We start from the raw sequence: 23,557 nt of genomic DNA on the forward strand, positions 1-23,557 counted from the left end.
GGGGGAATAACTAATAAACGTTTCCTTTCATTATAATAAAAAATCAAGCTAAAATACTTTCATTTACAAATACAAAAAAGTCGCTCTCTCTCTCTCGTAACTTTATTAAATCTTGAACTCAAGATTCAAGACAATAATACTCACACTATCCTCAACTAACAAAACTTCAAAGATACAAAAACGAAGACAAAAGAAAAAAAAAAGAAGAGCGTATGCAAACTAAAAGAACAACCAGGCAAGTAGGAACGCAATTAAGCAAAGCAACAACGCAACAGGAATCGGAACTCCCTGACCACCCGTCCGCGTTCCAGTCACAGCTCCAGTAGAGGACGCAGAAGTTGAAGCAGCGGCTCCCGTAGGCTCTGGCACACTCTTCTCAGCAGGTGCGGCAGCTTTCTTCAATTCAGATTCTAAATTGGCGATTTTCTCATCAACCACAGCAGTTGTTGACTGCGCGTCATCTGCTCTACCATTAGCTGTCGAAGGAGTAGTAAATGCAGCTGCACCAGCAGTACCGGCTGCAACGGGCACGGGGGTAGCTGGCGAAGTGGGCTCCGTGGCAGAAGTTCCTACTGTTTTGTATACCACGCGGATTTTTGCGTCTGATATTTTATCCTTCGAGGTTTTCTCTACCGATGACCACTGTTCAAAATTATTAGACGGAAGCTTCAAATGCCAAATTCGAAAAAACAGATAAAACTTACAAGATCATGAATGCTAACAACTTCGGATTCAGCAGGGATAGGCACGCTCTGAACAAGGAATTTGTCCTTGCATTTAAAATCCGGCGCAGGCTCAGACTTGAGACCTTGCAAGATGACTATCCAACCAGTCAATAAAAGGAATAGTCTCCGCAATAGAATAGACACCTACTTTGTACTTTTATCGTCTCGCCGGGATTCACACGGGATGCATTAGGACGCACACAGTATCTATTCGACCGCCCCCGTTAGCTGCCACCTCGATCAATTACGACAAGCAACACACGTACAATTTCGGCGCAGTAGTCTTGACCTTATACGCCAATGGCTCGGAAGTTTTGTTATGGAGAGTGAGCAGTCGGGTGATGGACTGCGTGAACGGGCCTGCAATGAGGTCAGTAATCTAACGTCGATAACCTGCCGCAGATCATCACATAGCAGGATATATAAAATCAGACTCACCGGAAAATTCGAGTGTCGAAGGTGAGACTTCCATTGTTTATTGCGATTTACCGGATAGGTTATTTTAAAGACGAAATAAATGTAAATCTAGTAAAAACGAGAGAGACCGAGAGTGAAAACAAGCACAATTCAACCAGAGCCTGAGAGAAGCCCAAGCACACGGCACCAACCCAATTTCGTCATCGTCGTCCAAATCACATTTAACACGGCTTTGGTATAACTCCTATATAAGCATGATTATGTCATAGATTACATGCGGCGCGCACATCACCTTCTATCTGCCTCGATTCGCGACCCAGCTCCAGATCAACGCCTATCATGGATGTCCGAAAGCAGGTGCGCGCTCTTTGTTAAACAAAGCCATGAGACTATGTTCATTATACTAACGCCGAAACCAGCTTGTCGAGATGGGTTTTCCCGTCTCGCGTATCGAAGCAGCGCTCCGCAACACTTCTCCAGCAACTCTGGAATCCTGCATTGAATGGCTGGACCAGCACCCAATCGATGCAGCAGTCCAGGCTACAGGCGATCCAACCGAGGAAGCGGAAACCGAAGTTACTGTCGGTCCTGACGGGGAACCTATTGAGAAAGGGGACATGTCTGATGCTGCCGGATCGTTGGTCTGTCAGGATTGCGGAAAGAGATTCAGAACGCCGGCCACGGCTGAGTATCATGCTACTAAAACCAACCATACCAATTTCGCTGAATCAGTTGAGAAAATCCCCGAACTTACACCTGAGCAAAAAGCGGCGAAACTGGAAGATCTACGACTGCGTGCTGCAGAGCGCAAAGCTACGCAGGCAAAGATTGATGCCTTGGAGAACAAGAACAACGAAGCATTGCGCAAAAAGGCTGACAAGGAATCCGCGGCTTTAATCGAAAAGCAAAAGAAGTTGCAAGTTCAGAAAGAAGCCGAGGCGCGTAAGCGTGAGCAGCGCGAAGATGTGCTAGCAAAGCAACGAATTAAGGACTTGATCGCAGCCGACAAGAAAGCGCGGCAAGAGAAAATAGAGCGCGAGAAAGCGGCACGGGCTGGCGTTTCAACTGCTGGAGCTGCTTCTCCTCGTGTAGCTGCGGCTCCAGTAGCTGCGGCGGCAAGTACTGCTCCCAGACAAAAGAAAGAATATACCGAATCGCGATTACAGATCCGTATCGATGGACAGGCACCTGTTGTCAAGACATTTCCCGTTGAAACTACATTGTTTGAGGTCGCCCATGCCGTGCAGAATGTATCTGATATCTCTCCTGATAGCACAGTATTTGTGACTACATTCCCGACTAAGAAATTCGGCGCAGAGGATATGGGTATGACTTTGAAAGAGGCAGGACTGATAAACACCGCTGTCATGCTCAAGCACGCGTAGCCGCTTCAATTTGCAAGAGTATTTCATTAGTTGACATAAAATTGATATCAATATATTGAGTAAAAGGTAGTAAAACCGATCAGGGTCTGCTTCGAAAGAAAGGATGAAGAGAATATGCGAAGCTACAGCTCATCTTCGAGCTGAGTCTTGAAGTATTTCACCGTCTCACGCAGTCCGTCAATGACTTTCCATTGCGGTTCCCAGTCTAACCATTCTTTTGCTTTTGTAGTATCAGGTTTCCGCTTTTGCGGATCATCTTGTAGTGCGTCCATATACACAACTTTAGATTCACAGATGCCATTTTCTTTCTTGACAAGATCAATAACCATTTGTGCAAACTCGTCAATAGTAAACTCTTCTTGCGTGCCAATATTAACTGGCTCATCACAGTCTGAATTCATAAGTTTGAGAAGACCATCTACGAGATCATGCACGTATTGGAAAGATCTAGTTGACTGCCCATCTCCATAAACCGACAAATTCTCACTTTTCAACGCTTGTAAGATAAAATTCGACACAACGCGGCCGTCATTCCAATTCATACGTGGTCCGAACGTATTGAAAATTCTTGCAACCCGAATATCAACTCCCTCTTGCCGCTGGTAAGAATACGCCAGTGTCTCGGCTACACGCTTGCCTTCGTCGTAGCAAGCTCTTGGACCAATACAGTTGACGTGGCCCCAATACGATTCCTTTTGCGGATGCTCTTCCGGGTCCCCGTAGATTTCTGACGTTGACGAAAGTAAAAATCGAGCCTTGACGCGTTTGGCGAGACCGAGCATGTTGTATGTACCGAAAAAGCCTGTCTTGAGCGTCTTGACGGGATTTGATTGATAATGCACAGGACTGGCCGGGCACGCAAGATGATAAATTTGGTCCACTTCGACGAGAATTGGATCAACCACATCATGCCTAATTAACTCAAAATTAGGATGTCCAATCCAATGCGCAACATTACTTTTTGATCCGGTAAAGAAATTATCGATGCAGATCACATTATGCCCCATCAGCATCAGTCGGTCGACAAGATGCGAGCCCACAAAGCCCGCTCCGCCAGTAACAAGCACCCGTTTCTTCTCTATCGGATTCAAAAGACGCACCGGAGGATACGGCCGTGACCCAGGCGCATAAGTAACTGTCCCGTCTTCGCGCTGGACTGTGTGAGCGAGGGCAGTGTGCGGGTTAAGGTACAACGAGCGCAGTGTAGCCATCATAGAGTTCTCTTCACCATTCGCGGACGTCATTGCAGAAAGTGTCGGCAGACTTGTTGCTGAAGAGTACCGCGATTCCAGCGATGCACGGACGGTGTCGACTGCCGAAGGTGTGGGAGGTGCAGAGTCGGGCATCACGTAATTGTATGCAGCGAGGGAAAGGAGGATGAAATGGAGAGCTCTTAATAAAGAGCTAAAAAGGAGTTAACAGACCACAATTATTGAGTAACTTCTTGAAACAGCACCTTGCTTTGTTTATTTTGCTGAAGATAATCAAGCCACGGATTCTTTATAGCTGGGGAGAAATCACGATGCGCAACCGTGTGCGGCGTATTCAACAACACCCGAAATAGGTACAATCGCTTTTATCGTTGTTATACCTTATATTAAATACAGTAAAGACTACGAATATACAGTCTAATTGAAAAGGTTCCAAATATGCGCAAACTCATGTGACCATTATCGTCCATTCAAAACACTAAAAATTCTCAAAAAAAACCACTCATAAGAACCTAAATCGACCTAATAATAGGAATCCCTCGAACCGCTTCCACCAATCCGGCTCGCGCCCGACCGTCCTCTAGCAGAAGCAAAACTACCAGATCCACCGTTCGACATGCTTCCCGATGACGAACCTCCGTTGATACTAGTCGCGCCGTCACTCGACATGCCGGGAAATTGGCCAATGTATGGCATTAATCTGCAGAAAATATTTGTGTAAGTATCTTGGTCGTTTGCAGAGCAATTGCATCTTTATTTGTACTCAGATAGCACTTGTATTTTTAGTACATGACTTAAGTGTCTTCAAAGCCTGCTGCTCTGAAGCAAAGCAAGAAAATATGCATTCCGTAATACCAGAAGCAGCAGAGTATACAGATTTTCTATTTATCAAAAAAGCAATCAGATTCCTAACCTGCTAAACTTCTCTTCATCACCCTCAGCTTCTTCTAATGCATCTTGTTGTGAAATCCGACGCAACACGTCGCGTTTCGATGACTCTTGAAGTTCACCGGCAATTAAGAGTTCATCGAGGATGTAATATGCCTTTTGGAAATTGAAAATGATATCCAATTCACAGACCTAGATTTGAAATATATTAACAACAACATCTTTTTAGTAAATAAGGGAGTGATCATACATTTCCGTAGTATCTGTCCATTTGTTCGACGTAGCGGTGCACAATCTCAAGAGTAATCAGCTCGTTATCAGTAGATTCGATTCCAGCAATGAAAAACAACGAAGCATATCGTCTATAAACAACTTTGCTATCTATTAAAAAGCTTCATCAGTAACTGCGATATATAAAATAATGAATAACAAGATTACCTTTATACTCGAGGAAACTGCACATCTTTGTCCGTCGTCCAAGGACAAGTGTTGACACGTCCTTGACAATCTTACTCTTTTCTTTTAGAGATAAAGTGAGAAACCATTTGGCTAGCCGAACCTTTCCCTGCCGTGAAAGTAAGATTATATACTGCACCGCCATACTGCTGATGATCAATCGTGTAAGGTGATGCTGTATATATTCGCCTGTATTGGACAAGCTACTGCAGAGACGCGGTAGTCCAGTACAAAACCCTTAATTAACGTTTACGCAATACGATAGCATTTATTACATAATATTTAAAAGCTGACTCTGCGCTACTGCTTCCCAGATAGCGGAGACTTAAATACTATATATCTACTGCTCCAAGAAGTACTTCACTATCCGAGTATTGTTTGCACAATTTGGTTTAATGTTGGCTTTTGACGGCTGCAAAAAAAGCAGAGCACGAGTGCTAACCACAAGCCAGAGTCTGCACTTTGCTGTTCGAAGGTTGTGCACGGTCAAGATTAGAGATTGCACAATGTAAATTGGTGAAGCTAGTCCAAGCCAACGACTTCTTATCTGAAGCCCTTGTCAAGCATGACTTATCCCACTCTTGCCCCTGTTAAGAATATTAAATCTCGACGGTATATATCAGAGCGAGGGATTTTGCAGCTTTCCGGTGGGGATAGCCTCGCTGTCAGCCATTTCGGCCTTGTCTGCGTGGATCGTACTCATAGGCAATACCACCGCGATGGCTACAATCACTCCAATTGCCAATATGGTAAAAAATCACGACTGAGAAATGGCGCAACTACCATGTGCGGTCCAGTCAGCGTGCCGCGTAGTGCTTGAGGACTGGTTCGTCCGTCTCATCCGTGATAGATATTGCGTTGTCAAGGACTCTATTTCAACAGAGCACTGCGAAGAGTATGCCCAGAGCAATTGTGAATTTTGCTACTTTATTTTTTATATAAAGCACTAAATAAATAGCAGCAGACTAGGCTATGACAGTCACGACCTGTCGACTATTCATATAAACAAACTCCAGCCATTGAAATAGAGCCCGATTTTCTGATCGGCAAGGTTTCGGCGTGCGATCAAGCCTACTGTAATTTTTTAATTCAGAATGAGTAGAAAATGACTTGGGTGTGTATTAACAAATTGCCGCCATATCCTGTTATCAAGTAATCTAAGCTCTCTTAGTATTCAAAGACAAGAATGCGTGGTATTGAGCAGCTAGCTCGATGGTATATTCATTAAACCAGAGCGGTAGATGTAAATTACTATCTAAAAACATAACCAAAAAACAGAAGTTTTTCAGTACCTATTATAAGATGAGTTTCAAGATCTACTCCACGTCCATTTATGAAGTAGGACCTAGTAGATTACTATTTACTTAATTCTAGATAGAGCAAGACTTTTTAGTTGCCAGGGCAACCGCAGCCGCCGGGCAGGGGCTTAAACTTGATTTTGACTTTTTGGCGACTATCCAAGCTGCGGCCGGCCTCTTTGCTCTCTGCTGTTAGTCTCTTTTATACTGCAAGTGTTTATACAGACTATCGCTAATCTATATTCTCTCTTTTTTCTTTTATTTGTGTTGTATATCTAAATTTTCTTTATTTGCTGTTTTCTGGCGATTTTTTTTTGCCTGCTTTTAGAGAAATATGAGTGCTGTCTTGCCACTGGCTGGACCGCACGTCGGCTTCCCGTTCTCGCCGCAACTGCGTGATAATCAACCCGAAAATCCCGGGCAATATCTTTCCAGAGCTGGTATGTCGTTATGCTTGTTATTTTATTGTTATTTTACTTATTGATTGAGGGCCTGCTGTGGGGTTGAGACGCTTGATCGTCGAGACTGATGTGGGTCTGTGATTGGTATTTTCGTCACTTACAATCAACGATATTGCTTTTTCAAAATTTGAAAACACAAGACTAACTTCTCTTCTTATTTTTAGGTCAAAAGAGAAAAACTCATGATGACGACTCGGACGACGAGATGGTGAGCTCACCAGAGGCCACCTCGCTCACTTTCACAGCGCCGACGCATGAATACACCGTATCCCCAACGCACACTCACAACAGACCGTATGCTTCACTTGCCAAGCGAGCGCGCACAGAAATTATTGGCCGACCTCTTCCTCTTTCCCGACAACTTGAAACACTCGACCCTCGTGCTCTTAAAGCCATTATCTGTCAGCTGGCTGATAAACATCGGTATCTTGCCGACGAAATTAGCAATATGGCGCCGGCGCCGACTGTACATAGCAGCCTTGAGATTTTGACCCGATATTCTGATCGCATTTCAGCTGCGTTTCCGTACAAGTGTGATACGGCGGGTGATTATGCTTACTTGAGAGTACGCCCTCAGGTTAGCGAGTTCCTCGACGCTGTGAGCGACTACACGCCGCATTTTCTGCCTCCGCGCGAGCAGCAGGTTGGCAACTGCTTGCAGTTTCTTGATGGAGTTACAGCACTTGTGCACAAATTGCCAGAATGGAATACGGAGGGCAATAACATGCTCAAACACACAGCTTACGACGAGCTTTCGCGGGCATGGGCCTTGGTCGTGCGCGAGGCGTTGAAGCGTGCGAACGGTATTGTGCTTGAGTACGGAGGCTGGCGTGATAAGATTGCGAAGCATAATGAGGCTGCTGGAGGACGACTTGTACGAGCGGCGCAGACTGTTGAGGAAGGCTTGGGCGGTAACCCCAGAGTGTCGTTTTTTAGATGATTTGTAGAGATTTAGACCTCGTTGTCTTTGTCACGCATAATTTTTTGAGAAATCGGGTTTTTTTATTTACATATATAAATGCTTGGGCTAAGTATTTACATTAAGGAGTTTGTTCAAGTATGAAGGTTTCAGTTTTGATTTGTTTGTGATGTAGTAGTATGACTTGTCAAATATACTTTTTTATGTTAATTAATTTATTAAAAGCAAGTTACGGCAGTTACTCGTAAATATATTTACACTTTTACGCCTGTTGCTTCTGCATAACAACTCCTTCGGCCTTTGGAGTCTTTTTAAATGCCTCAGCCATCTTTGGCGCATCGAGAATCGATTTCCCCAGATTCGAGCGACAGGCGAGTTCCCAATTCTGCGGGATGAATTGAGAAAGTGCGGCTTCAAACGCGGCAAGTGTGCAGAATGATTTATCACCGCTTAAATTCGTGCCAGGAGTTGAGCAGGCTGGTAGGTGAACTATTTTATCGTTGTAAGTTAGACGAACGTAGTAGTCACGTTTGGAAGTAGCAGATGAAGAAGAAGCGGAGGTAGCAATATTCGAGGGACCTTTTTGTGCGTCAGCAAAGAGTTCAAACGTGAGATCAGATGTGAAGGGAGGCCATGAGTCGTCGTAAGCGTCCAGAGCACAAAGAAGAGAGGCAATAGTTGTGTCATGCGATCCATATAGAGCAAATTTAACCGCCTCTTCTTTTGGTGTGGATTTTCCTTTCAGCAATCCCTTTATCGTTGTAGGAGATCCGTGACGTTGCTCATCTTTGGTGACGGCGAGTCTGAGCCGGTGCAGAAAATCGCCAGCGAGGGCGCCGACTGCAAGCTTGCGGTATTCTTTAGAGGATTTGACACCAAGATACCATTCGTCAATGACAGATTCCTTGAGAGTGTCCATCACTTTCTGATCATTAAATCCTTCAGGTAATGCAATGTCATGAGCAACGCATGCAGAAACTGTGTCGAAAATACCCGACGCGCGAGGTGATCCGTCAATAGCGACACCATTAGGAAGTACGTCATTGAGCATCTGACTTGGATAGCCCGAGAGAACAGGATTCCATTTCTGAGCAACAATCTCGGAAAACATGAATCCAAGCTCAGACAGTCGCTTGCAGTTCTCGTCATTCGGGTACGCGTTCTCCTGCGGGAACAATCGTGTATATATTACCGGCTTGAGACCTGCTGCGCGGAAATTAGGCGGATAAAGCGCCTGAAAAAGTGAGAGCAAGGTTTCGTTTGATCTAGCGACGTGAGACGACCTCAAATAGAAATCCGAGTGATCTGTAAACATAGGCGGTAAGAAATTCAACTGATCAACATATAAACTGCGCAACTTCTCGCCGAGCTTGAAACCAGTGAATCGGCCGAGATCAGTGAGCTCGCCGAGCATACAAAGACCATCGTGTTCTCCAGGTGCGAAACCAGACGCTGGAATTGGCACATTGTTGGGTAATTCCTTTGCTACCGACTCAAGTCTGCGGACGTATTCGAATGGAGAAGCCGCATCGTTTGGATACGTAACGATAGTCTGTGTGAAGCGTTCTGCGATTTTGCAGAATGGCCAGAACGGCTTCAATCCCCATGTTTGAAATCGAGCACGAACCGGTGTTCGCTCCCCTAGGCCGTCATATAATTAGATCAATTGCAATGTGACTTATATAAGAAAAATGAGTACAAACAGTACCGTGTCTGAACAGGATCTGGACTTGGAGCAGCTCGAGGTTTGGGGGGTAGAGCTTTTTGATTTCGTCAGGAGAAGGAAGCGGCAGGAACTCGCGTGAGACTTGCATATGATGAGCCATTTTTTATGACACTATCAATTTGAAATAGAGTATATGTATATATATGTATATGTGCGTATATAAAAAGTATCATACAGCAACAAAAAAGAAGAGGCCGAAATAGAATAGTGACAAGTGTCGGTCAATGTCCGTGCCTCGACTACTTGCTCTCATCCGCCGCATATATATTTAAACCTCGCTTACATAAGTAATTATCATATCACGTGCCTTTCTTCTGAACGCGTCGCGTTGGCCGCGTCTCTGGACAGAATATCTTATACGAGCTACAAATGGTAGTATCTGAACCCGAGCCTCCAATTCTCGACGCGGTATCGACATGTGTTGCATTCATCTACCGAATGCTAAATTCTTTAGGTAGAGTATCACCCAGAGCTACAGTGTCGCTTGCCGCTGAGGGCATCACAGTATCTGCGGAGAGTTCTCGAGCTTGTCAGGGTGAGTTTGGTGAAGTGTATTGCGGTTGGTTTTGCATCTCTGATATTGTTGTAGCACATGCTTTTTTGGATAAATCATTTTTCTCGTCGTACGTATTCAATCCGCCACAGCACACCCAGCCGACGCAATCTACTCTTTCTTCTGCAGCAGACGATCTCATAACGTTCTCAATCCAACTCGAAGCGCTTATCGAATGTTTCCAGATATTCGGTAGTGAGGTTTCTGATTTAGTTACTTCGAAACAGAGGTTTGGCGGGACTAGAAATACGTCTGCTGTTGCCGAGAGCTTTGAGGAGAGGCAGCAGTTTGTTAGTTTGTCGAGTGTCTGCAAGTTACGCTACAACAGAGAAAACGATCCTTTTCTCCTCATGTACGTCCTTTCACATTTATTTTACTAACAATCGCATTTGATAACATCAAAGTAGGCTCGATGAAGGAGCATCAACAACGACATGCGAATTCACGACAGCGACCGAACGTGACGAAATTGCAGATATAATCCTCTCCACCGACGCCCTTCACCTCAATGCAATAATGAAACCCGGTCCATTGATAGACGCATTCAGAGAACTAGATACTCCTGGATCTGAACCAAGATTTCACGTTTCGGCACGCAAATCACCGCCAGAAATTGAATTAACATGTGTTGGTGATCTGGGTAGCTTCTCATGGAAAGCAACGCGTGCCGAACGGAAAGACAGCAGTGCTATTGAAACACTCGTTATTGCGGATGAAACTGATAGTGTACAATACAGTTACTCGTACTCCATGTTTCAAAGAGTACGCGAGGCGGTTAAACTGGCTAGTATGATTAGTTTGCGCATCGATCAGGATGGAATTATGAGCGTGCAGGCAATGTGCGATATCGGTGATGGACGAAAGGGATTTATTGATTTCAGATTTCTGCCAATTGAAGAGAACGTTGCTTGACATGCTAGTCTTATGGTATTATAGCTTAAGTGAAATGCATGCTATTATTTATCTTTCGGCAAGAAAAATTTCTTATACTCGCTTCTCAAAAATATCACAACAAACAGTCCATCTATCAATATCGCGATCCGCACTCAAGAGCATACGCCACTCAACAACAAGCAATACATAATTCTGATCAGATATTTCGCTAATGACCATATGAGAAGATTTTTTGACAAGGTCGTGTTTGGCTTCGAAATACATTCTTGCTTCATTTATTTCTGCGTGGGTAGTACGTGCGCGACGAGGATCAATCAGTAGAATAGTCGATATACTCTTCACTGATGACAATTCGACAAAATCCGAACTGTCGTCACTGGTATCAACGGTGGTAGAGCCGACCACAGAGCAGTATGCTTCAAGAACTTTTGTGTGCTGCAATAGTGAGCGTGAAGCAATGACACTGCTACGACGAAGTATGCCGCGAAATTGCTTGCACGGAGAAGGCGGTCTAGGCGTTGGAGCAGATAATAAAGTCGTCAATTCGAGACTTGTGAGCGTTTTTGCTCGTTTAGTTATATGCTCCACTATCCCACCTTCTTTAGTATCCCCGCATTTACTATTTTCTATCTCTCGGTGAGTCTGAAGGCTCTGTGATTCACACGAACTCGCCATCTGCTGCAACTCGTCAAATCCTAGACAATGAGTCCATACACTGTCGCGCTCACGTATCTTGACCACACGTGGCCAACGAGGAACATAAAATGAGTTGCCATCCGGCTTATCGAATCCTGCTGAAAGCAGTTCACAGATTAATGGGGTTGAGAAGATGATTGCCGGTTGTCGCGGGGTGAGATATGTCTGTAAGTGCATATCATAATGGTTTGTTGTGCACTGCATATAAATTTAGCACTTATTTGACATAAAGCAAAAAAAACTGATCTTATACGTTTGTAAAATGACTGCCATATATACGAATCAATTGCTGCATGCGATCTTGATCGGCAGCACACTGTAAATACTTGACAGTGAATAGAACCTCAAACTGTGGTCTGGCTTTAAATCTGCAAACTTGCTCTTTATTGACCAAACAGCCAATAAAGTAGGTATTATATACCCCAGGAGACACTAATAGAACAAAATTCATGGTTTTTTTAGCGCAAAGAAAGCTGCACATTTATGAAACATCATACTTACATTTTTGAGCAACTGCACGCTGGATATCGATACCCGCCCCAAGTACACAGAACTCAGCAGTGTCACCTTGACCAGCAAGGTAGTCCTTCTTCAGCTTTATCCACCGGTGAAATGGCTCCAGCATACATGCACCAAGATACGTTCCATTGCAAGGCTTCACGACAACACCTTCGCAACCCGCTGCGACGACTTCATCAAACACGTCGCCAACCTGCGAAGCCTGTACGATGGTATGTTTGGCAATCATACTCACGCCCTCAATCTCTTGAACAAGAGCTACGAGCTGTTGCCTTCGGATGGTGTATGGCTCCTTAAGAAGACTGCGACCGTCAATAGCTAATACATCAAAGAATACAGGCACAAGTTGTTCATGCAGTATTGCCTGCTTGTCTTGCGCTGCACCAATAAAGATTCCGCCACGAGGAACGTGATCGCTAAGACGATGGAAAGGAGCTATCTTGTGCTGCTTGAAATCATATACTACTAGCTCTGCTTCTAATATAACCGAGCTAGAAAACGCTGGACTTTTGCTGCGTAAATTTAAAGCCGCCAACAAGCTATCATGTACACCAGCTCGATCACAAGTCGAGTTTCGTCCCGATTTTGAGAAAATGGTTATACATGGCTGCGGTTTTAGATTCACATGGATTTGCATGCGCTCTCCATCATACTTTGTATCTACACTAACGAGAGTACTAGCACCTGCAAAAAGACGAGAAGGAGCTGATAACGAGCGGCCTTTGATGCATTCAGGGATACGAACTGGTGTGCCGAGTATGGGGGTCAACGAGGTTATAAGCGTGCGTTTGTAGTAGTCAAGTTTAGACAATAATGGACTAGGTACTCGGATTAAAATATTGAATGGAGGAGAGAAAAGACGCAAGGTAGCTTCTGGAAGAGTATTGTAGAACGAATATAGTAGAGGCAGAGCAAAGTGAACCGCACTCAAGAAACCATCGACTGTACATAAGTCAGAGTGACAAATTGACAAGAGAGCCATATTTGGTACGTACCAGAAAGAACTACAGGCTGCATGTCCTTGCATAACATTCGGATGAACCATTTGATTTCACCAGGCTGCAAGAGGCCTATGATAGACCTTAGCATTTGTATCAACACTTCATCGGGAGAAGTAGCAAAAGTGTTCTTATGTCGATATACATCCGGAGCCGAATATCTGCACGAACTAGCCAATTCAGCAAAGAACTCATCTACTTGAGAGACGGTAATGCTGGCGTTAGTATGCCGCCGAGGCGGGATAGTGGCAGCTAGAACGTCGCTGAACACGGCAGCAAACTCTTCACCGCCGTCGACTCGCTCACGGATGCGTTTAGCGCGGGAAGTACCTTTGATTTCGGCCGCTGCACAAAACATGCCCACTATTTTTTTTTGCGAAAGAGAGAACTTGCGATCTGAGCGCAGTTCTGGAAAAAAACACGAGAGAGCACAGAGTAAAGTAGAGTTATCAGCGAGGAGTGCATCCCGATGTTGCTGGCACCAAGCATGAGCGAGCATGTTAATTTTGCAACGCCTAGCTCGAGCAGGGAGAGACCGACCCAACGGTTTGTCAACATTGTCCAGCAGAATACACACGGAAGAGAAGCTGAGCGCCATATTGATAGACAGTTATTCTAAGAGGATGTTCACGCGACTTAACGCGCACACTGATGTTTTTGAATACACGTGACTACGCGTCAAAGCCGACGCAGGATAGAAGAGCTGCACATGCTCGAAGAACGAGTAGTATAATTGAGAAGAAGAGACGCGATAGAATGATATGGCATTTATTGATTGCTATGATTCGACTAGTAAAATGAATGAAAAGGATAGACAGTGCAGGGCGGCAATGAAGGGCAGTGTTTTGCCTGGTTTGGTCAGTCAAGAAGTTAAGACAACATAACCAGATAATCAAAACACAACTACTCTATATATCTAAATAACCAACAGAATCACAACAAAAGCAACAACTCATAAATAAATAACTTAAACAAAAACAGAAGTGGCGATGAGAGTGATTCAGGGTCGTACAAGCGTCGCAAGCGAGTGTGGTAGCTCTTCTGCCCTTCTTCTTCTCTTGATCTTCCTCTTCCTCCTCTTCTTCCTCTTCCTCTTCTTATCTCACTGTTTCCTCATATCCTCATGAACGGATATTCATCATCTCAAGCAGAAACAGTCAGTCCAGCAGACATGTTCCTCCATAAATTCGCCCCTACTCCAAATCATCGGTCGTCGACGTCTTCACAAGAGGCGCGACCATCGTTCTTCTCTGGCGCATTACTTCTTGTTCCCGGTTTTTCTTCCACTGGACGTGGGACAGAGCATACTACTGTTGACAATAATACCGCAGACACTCCTGCCAGTGCATCTTGTCATGCAAAAGACGAGTATAGCTTCCATGATAGCACGACGATGATCGACAACCGAAGCAGAGCAGCAGATCTCCCTTCTTCTCCGCCAGCTATAACACAGGATGAAGAAGATCACGACGACAGGAAAGATAATTCGCAAAGCAGCGGGGATGAAAGCGATTCCGAATACGAACCGAAGTCCGCATCCAAGCGCGCTCTCCGCAAGAGTTCACGCCAATCTCTCACAATTTCTAAAGGCAAGCTTTCCTCATCCTCATCGCCATCATCGACATCGGCAACGGCAACATCCATGTCTTCTATTTCTTCTCCTTCGAGTCCGTTTTCCAGAACGACGCGCAACGGTGGATCGTACCGCTGCAACCGCGACGTACCATTTTCGGAGATTGAAAACTTGCAGTCGTTCTCTTCTGATCATCCGCGTTATGCGTATCGCATGCTGATCGCCTGCGCACTGTTAAACGCTCCTCCTGAGCGTGCACATGTTCTTCGAGTCGATGAGATTTACAAAATAATAGCTGAGCGGTTTCGATATTTTGATATCACAATGTCTGCAAGAAACTCGTGGAAGAGCGGGATTAGACATACATTGAGCCACTCCGTGTCGTTTAAAAAAGTGGATGGGAGCTATGACGAAGTCAGAGGAAGTGCAGTAGAAGCAGTTTATCACTGGACATTTAGCGATGAAGCATGGGCGAAGCAGGCAGTGTTGGTTGGGAGTATTCGTTAGTTGCTCAAAGAGATTAAAACCCCCTCCCCCCCAGAAACAAGAAGGAGAAAAACAGAAAAGACAAGGAATTGCTGTTGCTATGGAAACAATATGTACAATGCCAGATATAACAAGAACACAATATAAGAAAAGTTGGATATAAATGATAACAAGCAAATACCCGAAATAGGAAAGTAATACAAAGTCGCTTGTGCAACTCTTTACTGACTCTAGCTTTTGCGCACGGTCGTTGTACATGCCTTCTAGAGAGCAAGTTGATAGTCGGTGATTAAACAGAAAACACAGAGAATCAAGAGATAGACAATATAAATGAACAATACAATTGGAAAGAGGGGCGGAGTAGGTCATGGCGCGGCAGGTGTATATAGAGAGCTGCCGTTGCCTGCTGTACTCTGGCACCAACAGAACAAAAGATGACGAATATGGATGAGCATATCCAACTATTTTATGCAGTCGCAAGTGAGGGCAATGAGCCCGCAAATATGTTTGAAGATATGCTTAACGAGAGCATTTGTGAGCTCGACGAGAATGTGATTATGTGTGATGAGATAAGTCTGTTTGAAATGGGTGAATTTGAAAACACGAGCGGATTCGAGAATTCATCGTTATCTGAGAACTTGCCAAACATTTCAGACGATGCCAAGTTATACGACGAAGATCCAAATAAAGAGACATCATTTGCGCTACAAGAAGTCGAAGAACAGCATACATCGGATGACGGAAGCCGATATAGTGTAACACTATCAGCTACTTCCTCAAGTCCAGAGTTCTGTTATGATCCCACAGATATTACAGCAACAAGCACAGACAGCGAAAACAGCGATGAACAGCTTTTTGCACCATCCAGCCTTACTCGCAACGGCGCCTCGTATCGCACTCATACGGGAGTACCATTTGACATGATCATAAAAACATTATCAACCGCGCGGGATACACTAACACCGCTAGCGCCAGTCTGTCCGTACTCGCATTTGATTGCATTCGTACTGCTTGATGGGCAACGAATAGAAAACAAGATGAATGTGGCGGAGATATATGCGGCGATATCCCGAAATTTCCGGGGATACGCGCGATACTCTGCAAGGACGAATGAGGGACGGCGATGGCGGTCCGGAGTACGGCATACTTTGGCAAGCTCGTGTGCGTTCGAAAGGGTATCTGAAAAAAAGAGAGAGACAAGAGGCGAGACGAGGAATAGTAGCAAGAGTAGTCGAGGAGGTAGTAGATGGGGCTTCTCAGAACGAGCAAAGGAGGAGCAGCGAGTTGTGGTCGAAAGACGACTGCTGAGACGCAAGGTCGAAGGCCATTTTGTTGTTGTCGGAAAAAGAAAATAAAGATATCGAGATACTTAATGATAAAAATCAGATTGATTATCAGTAAAGATGGTAGCCTGAATACTGAATATGATCGGATAAGTACTGGTCGTATACCGCCGCACGTGTTTTGATGCTGCTGCTTTGAGCATTTTGTATATAAGCGCGTCTGTTCGCACTTTCGCTTCCTGTCTCGATTTTGTATTTGCAGTCATTTACAGAGAGGAAAAGCGGAAAATGACCGCTCAACCATTGGAATCCCGTGTCGAAATTGAAGTATCGGCGCCAAGCTCAAAACCCGGCTCGGTAATCGTCGGAACTCTTACTACTCCCTCGGAACCCTCTTATCCGCCTTCTGTCGTGGTACTCGCTCACGGCTTTGCCGGCCACCGTGACTACTGCTACCATAAACTGCTCGCAAAGAAGCTGTCCGACGAGCTAGGCTTGTATTGCTTCAGATTTGATTTTCGAGACTGCGGCGAGAGCGCAGAGATCGAGACGGCGGATAAGCGCATACTTGAAGAGGATTATTCTGATATCGCAGACGTGCTCTCATACCTGCGCAACCAGCAGAACCTCTTTGTGAGCACTCTTGTCGGACATTCGAGAGGTGCAGTAGCTACTCTGACATACGCGGCTCTGCATGACCGTGAGATCCCGTACCTCGTCAACGTATCTGGTCGATATACGAGCATAGAGATCCGCGACCGTGTATCTCAACTTGCAGAATCTTGGGAAGCAGATAATGGATATTACGCGAACGTACCACGAAATCGTGAGACCAAGCGGCGATGGTTTCCAGCAGCTGAGACCCACTCGCTTGCAAAGCCCGACATGAGCATCTGTGCAAATTGCTCCTCTGATTTTCTCACAATCTACGGCCTAGCAGACACCATAGTCTCCGTCAGCGACTCTGCAAAGTTCGCAAATTTACTGGCCGGGAGACATACCCTGCGTCTTGTCCCAGATGCCGACCACAACTTTTATGGCATCAGTTCAGAACCAGGACAGCGCGGCACAAACTACAACCCTCAAGTCGCAGATCTTGTCGTCAGTTTTCTTGATCCAGAAGCCCGTCGGCTAAGGTTTGTCCAGCGCAGCCAGCTTCTCACTGGAACCCGTCATCATCGCTGGAAATCAGTTGATGGCGTACCTAATTGGCGTGATCTAGGCGGCTGGCCAACGCGCGATCTTTCCAGCTTCGTGCGTGAAGGGTTCATTTTCCGCGCTGCTTCTCTTTCGACTATCTCTTCTGAAGGAGCAATTGATGTCAATCGCAAACTCGGAATCAAAAAGTCATTCGACTTGCGTTCAACTATCGAATGCGCAAAGAGTGGTGTGTACGAAGTGCCTGGCTTGCAGCGGGTACACTGTCCACTTGGTGGCGACGAGGACATGTCACCAGCAGAGATCGCCATGAAACTGAGTAAACTGGATGTCAGTGATTTGGAAGGGTATATTATTGTGTATAAAGATTTCTTGGAGCAGGGTGCTCGGCCTTACAAGTATATCTTTGAGCATATTCGTGATTACCCCAATCATCCTATTGTTATGCACTGCACTGGTAGGTATCTGACTTTCGTCTAGTCGTCAACCGCTCATTAATCTAACTTTATGTTTGCAGCCGGAAAGGACCGCACTGGAGTCATCGCTGCTCTTATATTACTCTTAGCAGGCGTTGAACCGGATATCGTCGCCCGAGAATACGAGCTCACGACTCATGGATTAAGGCACGAGTACGAACAGCTCTATCAACGAATCTTGAATGGACTTGATAGTGGATTCAAAGAACAAGAAGGCGCTGCAAAGAGTAAGATTATAGCTCGTCTTATGAGCTCAAGGTACAGCCTTTTCCCCTTTTAATGATTAATCACTGAGGTAGATGAATACTAATACGACTCTTCAAAGATACGAAACGATGAGAAAGATGATTGATGTTTTGGAATTAGAATATGGAGGCGCAGAAGGGTATTTGACTAATAGTTTGGGCTTTTCAGATGCTGATATATTGTGTATTCGTGACAACTTGTTATCTAGAGAAGCTGCTATGCTCTAGCGATGACTTTATTTATATACATATACACATACACATGCACACACATATATATATATATCATTGAATAGTTATTCTAAAGAAATTACGGGAAGAGCTCGGTAAATCTTCCGGTTAGGGTAGTTTCTTTCACGTGAAGACTGCGGGGAACAACGTTAGAACATCCTCTCCTTCTCTTCCAATCTCGTATTCTTCACCACTTGTCACACTCTCTTGTAATAGCATATCCGGATACAAAAGACAATACCATCAATGCAAAGACTGCTACTTAGATCAGGAGGAGCACGCTTGACTGCTTCGCGACTCGCTGCTGCGACATACCGCGTTACTCGCAGATCAACTCACTCAGGTTCGATCCTGCAATTCTCAGACGAGGTCGAGGCATTCCGTGACGTCGTCTCCAGATTCAATAACGACCTAGTTGCTCCTAATATATCAAGTATGGATGCCGAAGAGAAAATTCCGTCGACTCTTGTAGACGCGCTTTTCGAAACCGGACTTATGGCTGTTGAGACTCCGGAGGAGTACGGAGGTGCCGGAGCATCCTTCACGGCCGCTGTCGCTGTTGTCGAGGAACTTGCCAAATGTGATGCAAGTGTGAGCGTACTGAACGATGTACATAATACGCTTGTTAGTACCTGCGTACGTAAATGGGGTTCAGAGTACATCAAGGACACATATCTTCCGCAGCTAGCCACGTCCAAACTAGGCGCCTTTGCGCTCTCTGAACCTGGCGCCGGATCAGATGCGTTTGCACTAAAGACGCGCGCTCGAAAACTTGCCGATGGAGATTTTGTTCTTAATGGTGGCAAAATGTGGATCACGAACGGCGGCGAGGCAGAGATTTTCGTCGTGTTTGCCAACGCGGAGCCAGAGAAAGGTCACCGTGGTATCACGGCGTTTGTCGTCGAAAAGCCATGGGGCATCAAAGTCGTAAAAAAGGAGCACAAATTGGGTATTCGCGCTTCGTCTACGGCAGTCCTTGCTTTAGATGATGTTCATGTGCCTGCTGAGAACGTACTCGGAGAATACGGAAAGGGATACAGAATCGCGATTGAGTGCCTTAACGAAGGTCGGATTGGCATCGCCGCGCAGATGACCGGTATCGCACAGGGCGCTTTCGATCGTGCGGTCTCCTACGTCTACCAAGATCGCAAACAATTTGGTAAATTTGTAGGTGAATTTCAAGGCATGCAATTCCAAATCGCGCAAATCGCAACCGAAATCGAGGCTGCGAGACTACTACTTTACAACGCGGCCGCTATCAAAGACGCAGGCGGAGACTTTGTCAAGGAAGCTGCTATGGCTAAATTGTATGCCTCGCAAGTCGCTGAGCGCGCTGCGTCTAAGGCGATTGAATGGATGGGCGGAGTCGGCTTTACCAGAGAAGAATCTGTTGAGAAGTATTATCGTGATGCAAAGATAGGAGCCATCTATGAAGGTACTTCGAATATTCAGCTGCAGACTATTGCCAAACTTATTCAAAAGGAGTATTCTTAATTGTTTGATTTAGATAATCTACAGACATTGCATTTATATGAATATATTGCTCAACACGTACGCCAACCCCCATCACCACCACAAGAAATAATAATAAGTATAATAATACTAATAGCAATATTAATATTAATAATGATAATAGTAATAGCAACAACAAAAAACAAGAAATTCCTTATTCAAATCAAAAATCAACTCTACCCAATCTACTTCTCTAGAGCGAGTTTACTTGGCATAGCCGAAGTTACCGTTGGTCCACTGCAAAACCATATCAGCAGCAGCCTCGGGTTGGTCAAAGGGAGTCATATGACCAGCGTCAAAGACACGCAAGAAAGTGAAATTTCCAGAATTCTGAACAGTTCCAACAGTCTTGTCGCCCAAAACCCAGTCCTTGGTAGGCGCAGACTGGAAGTCCTTGGCACCATCCCACTCAAGAGCATTGGTCCAGCCCTGGTTACCGAGCCAGTTGCAGATAAAGTCCTTGTCACCAGCGTAGATGAGAACAGGAACGCCGGCAGCCAGAATGTGAGGAACAGCATAATGGTAAGGCTTCATCCAGTCACCATTGAAGAGGAAGTTGCGGTTAATGTCGAAGTTGCAAGACTCGAAAAGGTCAACCTCGGCGCCGACAGCGGACTTGACGGCGGCGTCGTTGAGGAACTTGGAGATCCAGCCCATCTGAGGGTAGCATAAGTTCTCGGTGTCTTCGCAGGTAGTGCGGATGTCGTAGACGTTCTTGCCGGTCTTTTGATAAGGACCCATCATGGCGTTGTTGCAGTAAATCGAGGCCGGAACGCAGGTCCAGACCGACTCGGTCTTATAGCAGTTGTCAATCATATTTGCGCAACGAGGGTACGAGGCCTCCATCTTGAGGCACTCCTCCTCCGACAAAACAGACTCAGCACCAGATCCCTTGCCACAGGCCATGGGCTCGTAGTACTTGTACTGGGTAAGACCGTCAGTGAGACCGTTACCGATCATGACCGAGGTAAGGTCAAAGTTGCGCTCCTTGTGCGACAAAATCTCGGCGGCAAAGACGGGGATGTAGTGGCCGGCATAGGACTCGCCAGCAATGTGGAAAGGCAGCTTGGAGTACTCGGGGAACTGCTTGAAGAAAAGAGTGAGAAGGGCATAGACGTCCTTGCCAGCGGCGACGGTCGACGAAACCGACTGCGACGAGTACGAGTAACCAACATTGACGGGCTGGTCAAGGAAGATCACGGAAGCATTCTGGTTCCATGCGTTGGGGTTGTAGACGAGCTTGCCCTGGCTGTCGACCGACGAAGGGCCGAGCTCAAAGAAGAGACCAGTCATGGACGAGCATCCGGGGCCGCCATTGAGCCAGAGAATGACGGGGTCGTTGGCGGGGTCGTTGCGCGACTCAAAGAACCAATAAAAGAAGTGTTTGTCTTCCTCCTCGACATCGAGGTATCCAGAGTACTGCTTCACGCTGTCGACGCCAAGATCGACGGGTTTCTTAATGCGCAGGGCATGACCGGGAAGGTCCTCAGCTTTGACGTGGAAGTCGTACTCACCAGCGTCGCGCTTGGTGGCCGGCTTCGGCTCAGCCATGAATGTGAGAGCATCAACAGCTTCCGGGAAGTCGCGCTCCATCTCAGCCCATAGCTTGACGGTCTCGGGCGAGATCTGGGTCATGGACTCACCGAGGGCCTTGACGGCTTGGCCAAGCGCGGAAGAGCCCTTGAGTCCGGCGAAAGAGTTAGAGTTGACATTGTTGGAAGAACCGCTGGCAGCCTGAAAAACAGTCTGGTCTGCCGAGACAGCAAGCGCCGAAATAAGCGAAAGAATGAGAGAAGCCTTCATCTCTGATAAGATAAAAGAGTGTTGATGATGGTTGTCAGAGAGAAGCAGAGCTGGATGGGAACGGAGCGATCCCAGACGTGATACCGCCACTTGTACGCTAAACGGTGAAGCACTTGTGCTATCTATTACTAATAACTGACTAATTAAGATTATATAATATACGTAAAATACACCGCGATCTACTGTACACTCATTATGTTACGAGCATGCGACAGCTAGGCAAATTCGTTCTCGTCATTCTCAAACTCGCTTCCGCTGCCTCCCGACAAGCTCTCGCCTTCCAGCGACAGATTAGATAGCGCAGGATACTGCTGCAGCAGTGCCTGAGGAAGCCAATTGCTCATCGCGTTCACACTCAGCAGGCCGTCATCAATAGGTATTAACCCGTCTTGATTGAATTGCATCTGCTGAATCTGCTGCTGCTGCTGCTCTTGTTCCTGTTGCTGTCGCTCAAACTGCTGTTGCCGCTGCATCTGCCGCATCCATTGCTCCTCCTCAATCAGCGGCCGAATACATTCTCGTCCTGCCTCGGACCTAAAATGCCGCCCAAGCGCATCTGCTCGCGCAAATTTCCTGCCACATCCCCATTTCTCAATTCCATTAGCTAGGTCACCAAAACACTCAAACCGTCGCACTCCAGAATGCAGTCCCTCATGTCTCTTACGGTCGTGCTGTCTAGCAAACGCCTTTCCGCACACCGAGCACTTGAACGGTCGCTCGTCAGTATGTGTGCGTAAATGCGAGCGTAGATTGTACGCGCGCGTAAACCGTTTATCGCACAGTGTGCACCCAAACATCGGCGGATTCCGCGGTGCCCGACGATCCTGCCGTGAAGGCTCAGCCAATTCAAGAATAAAACTGCGACGCGAAGCATTAGATGTAGACGAATTTGCAGACGTAGATCGTCCAGAGACAACACTACTCGCATCGTCGTCGTCATCTTCGTCGTCATCTTCTTCATCTTCCTCGTCGCCAAAATCAGATAGACCAGAGTACGGCGACGCACTGCTCGGTCTCCGTCGTGGCCGCGCCACAGGTCCACCGCTCATCCGCCTTCGCCGTCCTTGATTTGACGCCGTCTGCGCTGGCGACAGCAACTGCTGCTGCTGCTGCGGCGGCGGCGGTAGCACGCTTGATTCGGAATGTGATCTTCGTCTGCCAGAAGATATAGCCTGGGGCTGCGGCGACAGTGGTGCAGGATCAATGGTTACTTGTGGAAGCATATACGGCGATGCGGATGCGCTATTCGAATTACTGCTCAGATGCGGCGAGTATGTCGATGTCGTCGCGGTCGTCGTCGTGATAGTAGTGTTTGGAATCGCGCTCGGTGAATCTGAAATAGAAAACCGTATCATATCTTCAAGCCCCGTGTCACCGAGAGTCTGCATGAGCGGAGATGCATTTGCCGAAACAGCAGCGAGATATGGTGATGGCGTAGCTGATATGGAGGAGTAGTCTGAGTGCACTGACCCCGACCTCATTCTTCCGGGGAAATCCAATGTGTCATGAAGCAGGTCTGTGTCTACCGTATTTTCAACTCCTCCAAACAGACTAGAGTCCGCTGCATTATAACCACTGCTGCTGCTTCCGCTGTCGATGAAATCGCTGTACAGGTTTTGTTGTTGGCGTTGTTGAAATTGCTGA

At 46.2% G+C, this 23,557-nt stretch overlaps 14 protein-coding genes across 14 annotated transcripts; 7 read left to right on the plus strand and 7 right to left on the minus strand.

Annotated features, from left to right (window-relative positions):
- Positions 1-7: 7 nt before the first annotated feature.
- V2V93DRAFT_374299 (vesicle-associated membrane protein-associated protein-like protein C16G5.05c) lies at positions 8-1,281 on the minus strand. The gene is made up of 5 exons (XM_066911204.1): positions 1,164-1,281; positions 992-1,085; positions 874-932; positions 705-820; positions 8-642 (listed from the first exon to the last, which is right to left on the minus strand). The coding sequence occupies exons 1-5, from the start codon at positions 1,195-1,197 to the stop codon at positions 220-222; spliced, it is 726 nt and encodes a 241-aa protein (XP_066764060.1). The 5' UTR covers positions 1,198-1,281; the 3' UTR covers positions 8-219.
- A 189-nt stretch (positions 1,282-1,470) lies between these two features.
- V2V93DRAFT_374302 (ubiquitin-related domain-containing protein) lies at positions 1,471-2,593 on the plus strand. The gene is made up of 2 exons (XM_066911205.1): positions 1,471-1,499; positions 1,562-2,593. Exons 1-2 carry the CDS (start codon positions 1,482-1,484, stop codon positions 2,525-2,527), a joined length of 984 nt encoding a protein of 327 aa, XP_066764061.1. The 5' UTR covers positions 1,471-1,481; the 3' UTR covers positions 2,528-2,593.
- V2V93DRAFT_72591 (uncharacterized protein) lies at positions 2,589-4,250 on the minus strand. The gene is made up of 2 exons (XM_066912774.1): positions 3,984-4,250; positions 2,589-3,931 (listed from the first exon to the last, which is right to left on the minus strand). Exon 2 carries the CDS (start codon positions 3,871-3,873, stop codon positions 2,650-2,652), a length of 1,224 nt encoding a protein of 407 aa, XP_066764062.1. The 5' UTR covers positions 3,874-3,931; positions 3,984-4,250; the 3' UTR covers positions 2,589-2,649.
- Positions 4,251-4,638: 388 nt separating this feature from the next.
- On the minus strand, positions 4,639-5,227 carry V2V93DRAFT_327610 (AP complex, mu/sigma subunit; the record flags this gene model as incomplete). Its single annotated transcript, XM_066907564.1, has 3 exons — positions 4,639-4,818; positions 4,877-5,007; positions 5,065-5,227. The coding sequence occupies 3 exons, from the start codon at positions 5,225-5,227 to the stop codon at positions 4,639-4,641; spliced, it is 474 nt and encodes a 157-aa protein (XP_066764063.1).
- Positions 5,228-6,577: 1,350 nt separating this feature from the next.
- On the plus strand, positions 6,578-7,970 carry V2V93DRAFT_374309 (Cut8 six-helix bundle-domain-containing protein). Its single transcript, XM_066911206.1, has 2 exons — positions 6,578-6,820; positions 7,006-7,970. The coding sequence occupies exons 1-2, from the start codon at positions 6,715-6,717 to the stop codon at positions 7,779-7,781; spliced, it is 882 nt and encodes a 293-aa protein (XP_066764064.1). The 5' UTR covers positions 6,578-6,714; the 3' UTR covers positions 7,782-7,970.
- V2V93DRAFT_374311 (histidine phosphatase superfamily) lies at positions 7,944-9,717 on the minus strand. The gene is made up of 2 exons (XM_066911207.1): positions 9,469-9,717; positions 7,944-9,401 (listed from the first exon to the last, which is right to left on the minus strand). The coding sequence occupies exons 1-2, from the start codon at positions 9,584-9,586 to the stop codon at positions 8,023-8,025; spliced, it is 1,497 nt and encodes a 498-aa protein (XP_066764065.1). The 5' UTR covers positions 9,587-9,717; the 3' UTR covers positions 7,944-8,022.
- A 120-nt stretch (positions 9,718-9,837) lies between these two features.
- On the plus strand, positions 9,838-10,987 carry V2V93DRAFT_73279 (Rad1/Rec1/Rad17). Its single transcript, XM_066912777.1, has 3 exons — positions 9,838-10,021; positions 10,076-10,391; positions 10,447-10,987. The coding sequence occupies exons 1-3, from the start codon at positions 9,856-9,858 to the stop codon at positions 10,949-10,951; spliced, it is 987 nt and encodes a 328-aa protein (XP_066764066.1). The 5' UTR covers positions 9,838-9,855; the 3' UTR covers positions 10,952-10,987.
- V2V93DRAFT_374316 (ATP dependent DNA ligase domain-containing protein) lies at positions 10,975-13,777 on the minus strand. The gene is made up of 4 exons (XM_066911208.1): positions 13,144-13,777; positions 12,131-13,090; positions 11,883-12,061; positions 10,975-11,827 (listed from the first exon to the last, which is right to left on the minus strand). Exons 1-4 carry the CDS (start codon positions 13,742-13,744, stop codon positions 11,024-11,026), a joined length of 2,544 nt encoding a protein of 847 aa, XP_066764067.1. The 5' UTR covers positions 13,745-13,777; the 3' UTR covers positions 10,975-11,023.
- A 210-nt stretch (positions 13,778-13,987) lies between these two features.
- V2V93DRAFT_73267 (uncharacterized protein) lies at positions 13,988-15,433 on the plus strand. The gene has a single exon (XM_066912776.1). The coding sequence runs from the start codon at positions 14,270-14,272 to the stop codon at positions 15,224-15,226; it is 957 nt and encodes a 318-aa protein (XP_066764068.1). The 5' UTR covers positions 13,988-14,269; the 3' UTR covers positions 15,227-15,433.
- Positions 15,434-15,639: 206 nt separating this feature from the next.
- On the plus strand, positions 15,640-16,560 carry V2V93DRAFT_382131 (uncharacterized protein; the record flags this gene model as incomplete). Its single annotated transcript, XM_066912142.1, has 1 exon — positions 15,640-16,560. One exon carries the CDS (start codon positions 15,640-15,642, stop codon positions 16,558-16,560), a length of 921 nt encoding a protein of 306 aa, XP_066764069.1.
- A 127-nt stretch (positions 16,561-16,687) lies between these two features.
- Positions 16,688-18,763, plus strand: V2V93DRAFT_374324 (protein-tyrosine phosphatase-like protein). The gene is made up of 3 exons (XM_066911209.1): positions 16,688-18,103; positions 18,164-18,380; positions 18,448-18,763. The coding sequence occupies exons 1-3, from the start codon at positions 16,777-16,779 to the stop codon at positions 18,593-18,595; spliced, it is 1,692 nt and encodes a 563-aa protein (XP_066764070.1). The 5' UTR covers positions 16,688-16,776; the 3' UTR covers positions 18,596-18,763.
- Positions 18,764-20,298, plus strand: V2V93DRAFT_374326 (acyl-CoA dehydrogenase/oxidase). The gene has a single exon (XM_066911210.1). The coding sequence runs from the start codon at positions 18,845-18,847 to the stop codon at positions 20,090-20,092; it is 1,248 nt and encodes a 415-aa protein (XP_066764071.1). The 5' UTR covers positions 18,764-18,844; the 3' UTR covers positions 20,093-20,298.
- Positions 20,073-21,953, minus strand: V2V93DRAFT_374327 (Alpha/Beta hydrolase protein). Its single transcript, XM_066911211.1, has one exon. The coding sequence runs from the start codon at positions 21,911-21,913 to the stop codon at positions 20,315-20,317; it is 1,599 nt and encodes a 532-aa protein (XP_066764072.1). The 5' UTR covers positions 21,914-21,953; the 3' UTR covers positions 20,073-20,314.
- Positions 21,954-21,995: 42 nt separating this feature from the next.
- V2V93DRAFT_374328 (uncharacterized protein) lies at positions 21,996-22,951 on the minus strand. The gene has a single exon (XM_066911212.1). It carries the CDS (start codon positions 22,708-22,710, stop codon positions 22,129-22,131), a length of 582 nt encoding a protein of 193 aa, XP_066764073.1. The 5' UTR covers positions 22,711-22,951; the 3' UTR covers positions 21,996-22,128.
- Between the last annotated feature and the right edge of the window lie 606 nt (positions 22,952-23,557).

This window comes from Kockiozyma suomiensis (genome assembly GCF_038497685.1).
Source record: "Kockiozyma suomiensis strain NRRL Y-17356 unplaced genomic scaffold V2V93scaffold_13, whole genome shotgun sequence".
Classification (NCBI taxonomy): Eukaryota; Fungi; Ascomycota; class Lipomycetes; order Lipomycetales; family Lipomycetaceae; genus Kockiozyma; species Kockiozyma suomiensis.